General features: G+C 38.1%; 1 protein-coding gene across 1 annotated transcript; it reads left to right on the top strand.

Moving 5' to 3' along the window:
* The first annotated feature begins 565 nt into the window (after nt 1–565).
* Nucleotides 566–4,606, top strand: LOC137624793 (uncharacterized). The gene is made up of 3 exons (XM_068355747.1): nt 566–2,946; nt 4,409–4,444; nt 4,596–4,606. Exons 1-3 carry the CDS (start codon nt 2,364–2,366, stop codon nt 4,604–4,606), a joined length of 630 nt encoding a protein of 209 aa, XP_068211848.1. The 5' UTR covers nt 566–2,363.
* Nucleotides 4,607–5,000: the final 394 nt, after the last annotated feature.

Below are 5,000 nucleotides of genomic sequence, written 5' to 3'. Positions count from 1 at the left end.
TTTAATGTTGAAGTTTTTTCATGAGATTTAATTATCTTGCATGGCTGATAGGATGGGGCCTTGAATAATCACGTATTGTACATATCGAAATTGCCCTCTTTATTTATTAATTTATTTATGATCCAATTGGAAATTGCTAGGATTAAGACTCCTTCGTGAAGTTTGAATAAAGTTTTTTTTTCTAAATGAATTCATAGTATTCAAATAGTATATATTTTTAGCATTAAAGAATTTTGGCTTAACAGAATAGTTTTTTACTCTCTTGAGAAGAGCACAGCCAACGACAATGCCATTTCCATCAATTAATCAAATTCTCAGTAAAAAAAAAGCCACAAAGCAAAAAAATCCAGAGATAAATCTCCATAGTTCTTTATAACAATTTCTACGCGTAAATAGTCCTCATGAAAAGAATAGAGAGACAACGGTCAAATACAAAATTGAGAAAAGGACCCGAGTTTATTTAACGATTCATTAAAGTAAAAAGTAGAAATATAAAAAGTAAAGTACCTCCTGCCAACCTCTTTAGTATGTCCTAACACTTGCTTCTATTATTACAGATCTCCCCGACCAGATTTCCCCAGCGGTCGTGGGCCGATAAGGAAGAGGCCTTCGGGTTAAAATGCATCACATGCTCGCTTGATAAACCCTATTAGAAGGGGGAGGAGGAGGAGCAGCAAGAGGGAGACCTGGAGAGGACTGCGAAGGAGCAAGAAGAACAGAAAGAGGAGGAAAGAAGAGGAGAGATATCTTAATAAGTAAAAGGAAATATTGAGGAGAACTAGGAAGAGAGATTTTGGGAAGGGACGTGTGATGTGTACTAAAGAGGAAGTTCCATAAGACGACATAATCGGTGTGAAAATAAGTGGCTGAGATTTTGTGTAGGGCGGGAGTGCTGTGTTGATTGATACACTTTGGCTCAGTTGTGATTATGATTGCAAAAATTCATTTCTCAAAGATGTGGTATTACGATTTACTTAATTATCTTGTTGGGTTTTCCTTCATTTCATTATTCGCATTTTAATTTGCTTTGTTTTTGTTACTTGATTTCGTTTCTTAATCGAATTATTTTACATTATATTTCCAATTTTATTTCTTACAAAACTAGTTTCTATATAGTCAGATTTTTTTATATACCTAAACGTTATGTTGAAAACCAATAATTATAAAGTTTTAATTAGATTTTAATGGTAAAGATCTGACTCAACTTTTACGAGTTATTTTTAATTACGTCATTATAAGTCCAGTTTATTTTTTCGACTTACGCTACTTTTACAAACCCTTATTTACCAACATTGATTTAGTGTTGATTTTACGAAGCAATACTAAATCCACATCAATTTTGAGTAATGCTATTACAAATTATTACTTTCCCTTCTTTGTTTCAAGCATTAATTTTACAAATCGTTACATGACATTTGAATTACTGGTTTTTACAAAACATTACTTAACCAACATATTGATTTCAAGTTTTCAGGGGAAATGAGTCCAAAGGAAGCGCTTATCACAGACTATTACATCACTCGTAGGACGGATAACTACAATAGAAAATGTAGATCTTGATTCAGAAATGTCGCTTAGAGGGAAATTAAAAGCCTTCGGGGAGAATGACTGAGTGATGGCGACCCTTAGAAAATATTATCCAATAATGACACCTCGATGACGTGACGGAAGGATTTCTTTGATGTTTTAGTATTGTGTTCGTAGGGAAATAGTGAACGAATATATTTGGGACAGTGGTGTGAACGAAAATTAAATGCAATATTAATGGGAAGCAGGTGATGAAATAAATCAGAATTAACGTAATGTAAAGAAATAACTGCTGTTTTTATCTCGTAAGTTTCCTTGATTGAAATTTGAACCATTTGATTCATTCATTCTTAATTTTAAAGAAACACTTATCGGAAAAGATACCAATATAAAAAGGATCTGTAAAAGTTTTAGGAAGTTTTTAGTAAACTCTTCTTAAATTGAAAAATATCGGAAATAAACTCGCCCTGCGGTAGCACTTGTGAAATTAACCTTAACCTCTCAACAGTGATATTTGCCTTTAGCACCTGTTAGTGGGCACACCTTTGGGCGCGGGGGATGAGTGGTGGGTGCGGGCGTGTGGGTGCCTTCTCTGGGTAAGGGCGGGCCAGGCCCAGTATGAGGGTGCAGGCTCCAACAATAGGCTTCCCACGCGACCCCGCCCCCGACTTCCCCCTATCATTTGGGCGACCTGTGTCTCACTCTCCCGGCGAGGAGGCCCCTGGCCGGAGGCAGCACCATGAGATAGCAGTAGCGACAGCAGCGTTAGTAGAGGCGCCTCCTCCAGACGACATCGCCCACCCACTGCTACACCCAGCAACAACCTCGTCGTCGCCATGAGTAACGTCTACGCCGCCTACGGGCCCGTGCCCACCTCGGTGGGCGTGACAGCCTCCCCGAGACTGAATGGCTCCCTCGACCGACGAATTATCGTGCAGGGTCGGTCGGCCACCCTCGGCCGCACGAACCCCGGTGCGGCTGCCGCAGCCCGCCACGTGCATCACCATGGGGCCATGGGCATCGGCAGCTCCTACCAGGACCTGCGGCGGTCCAGAGAATGCCTGGAAATAAAGCAAGGACCCATGGAAGTGATGCAGCCCCTGGAGCCCCTCGGGATGGGCGACGGGGCATTGCACGGGTCCATCGATGCCTTCCCAAGCTTGCCCATCACGACGTTGGAGAGACGCCGCAACGGCGGCGGCGCCCTGGTCACGGGCGGCTGCAGCGTGCATGGTGGCACCCTCACCAGAGTGGGCAGCAGGGCTGGTTCCAGGTACCAGCTGGCGGACGACAGGCACGTTTCGGGAGGGGGGAGAGGAGGGTGCTGCAGGAAGAGCTGCTGTACCCTGACCCTTTCCCTCATCGCCTGCTTGCTGATCCTAGGGGGCGTCATTGTCGCGCTCTACTTCTTCATCAAAAGTATGTGGAAGACAGGAGGGGCGGGGGGGGGGGGGGGGGGGCAATACGTGGCTTTAGTCGTTAGATTATATATTTTTCCTTATTAACGTGTTTTTCGTTTCGTGTGCATTTTACTATTTTTGTGAGCGAAAAACAAACTTGCTCATGTTTTTTTTGTTTTGTTTACATGTAACAGGAAGTCAAATGTATGTTTGTCTTATATATAACCGTTAGAGTCATTTGTATTTTAATGTACATGTCAGTGTTTTTTGTCTGGTCATCACATTGCAGTACTGTGCTGTGCAATTTTTTGTACTCTTATGTTATATATACTTTTATTTTCAATAAATTTCTGTTTTTATTTTATGTCCTTTGAATTTGTGTTTTGTTCTCAACTCCCTTTTACGTGATAATTAAATCCACACCAAAAACCAGACACTTTTGTTTACTTATTTTTGTACTTAAAGATTATATTTATGTTGCTTGGTGTTTTCTTCTATATTATTATGTAGATTTATTTTCTTATTTGTTGTATTTTTGGTGGATTTGTTCACCCTCTGATTTTCTTTCAGGGCTCTCTAATTTCCTTTTTTTTCGTATACATTTATTTTTGGATGTATATCTTGTACTTATAGCACGTATTGTAGTATTGTAGTGGTTGAATTCTGAGGTTTCAGACGTTTTCAGACATTTATAACCCCCGAATGTCTTAAGTGATGAGTTTTTTTTTTTTTTTTTTTTTTTTTTTTTTTTTTTTTTTTTTTTTTTTTTTTTTTTTTTTTGTAGATTATTGAAGATTACTGTTATCATTCATTACATTAAAAACGTTTTAAATGTTACATGAAATTTTTCCCAATATTTTTAATTGTATTTTAGAATGTTTATTTTTTTCAGTGTTATGACATTTCTAGAGCAAGCAACCCTAAACCTTGTAGAAACTACAGTATTCCAGTGGGAATATACATCCTGAGGGAAATATAAATCACTAACAATAAATTGATTTTAAGTATTTATGTTCATAGAATGACTAACATTACGTCAAATACTATATAAATTACATAGATATAAATAAGACAACTAAATGTTGTGCTACGGTAACTTTTGATGTTTATTGTCGATACCAAGGGCACTAGAACTGGTTCAAGGGGAAACTAAAAAAAGAAATGAAAAATAAAAAAATGAAAAAGAAGGTGGTTGGGAGCCGAGAGGAAGTCTCTTGAACTGAACTCAGTTCACTCACTGAATGTATTACTTAAGGGTCTTTAAAACGTCCCATCATGCCCTAGCCGCACTCACTTTTTAGCCTTCTACAATACCTCTCTTCCTTTTTTCCATCTGCCTGTCCAACCTCTTTATAGCTTTGCTTCGTCATGCAACTGCTCGGTTTGCCTCCAGTTGAATGGCCTCCCTGGCCTAACCTCTTGGCCATAAATCCCTAAATCTATCTTATTTATTAATATATTTCCTAATCTCTTCATTGCAGATGTGCCATACGAACACCAACCTCCCACCCAGGAAAGTGAGTACAATTTGCTCTGGTTTCTTAGATCTAGAATATTTCCATCAAAGTATTTATTTTTCTCATTTATATTCTCAAGAAAGTCATGTTATGATTTCATTATTATCAAGAATATCGTTGTTAGCACCTATTCTTTGGTTTTTTGCTCCAGATTACGAGTAGGTTGTTGCTATCACATTTCATGAATTAGTTTCTTTTGCACAAAAATTAGTTCGGTGATGTCGTTAGTGTGAAAGTTGTACTGCAAGTGATGCGGAAGGTGATATGTCATTATTTTTTTTTCCAAAACTGTGTGATTGATTATGTTACCAGTAGAGAATGCAGGAGTAATATATACAATTGTTGTTATATGACATCTTAACATTATAATTGATCCATTTCTTAATGCGGTTTTAATTATTATTAATTGTTCTGGTGAAATCATCGTTCATCATTTAAAACTCGTTTACACTTTTCGTGTAAATTGGACTGTCTTCGGTGATGGAAAGGTATTGGTTGCATAAGTTTATGCATAATCCTGTAATAGTAATAAGGTTTTTTTTCATATTTTATGTAG

Source organism: Palaemon carinicauda, chromosome 31 (genome assembly GCF_036898095.1).
Source record: "Palaemon carinicauda isolate YSFRI2023 chromosome 31, ASM3689809v2, whole genome shotgun sequence".
NCBI lineage: Eukaryota > Metazoa > Arthropoda > Malacostraca > Decapoda > Palaemonidae > Palaemon > Palaemon carinicauda.
Note: the sequence above shows the minus strand (reverse complement) of the source record. Positions and strands in the feature narration are given on the sequence as shown.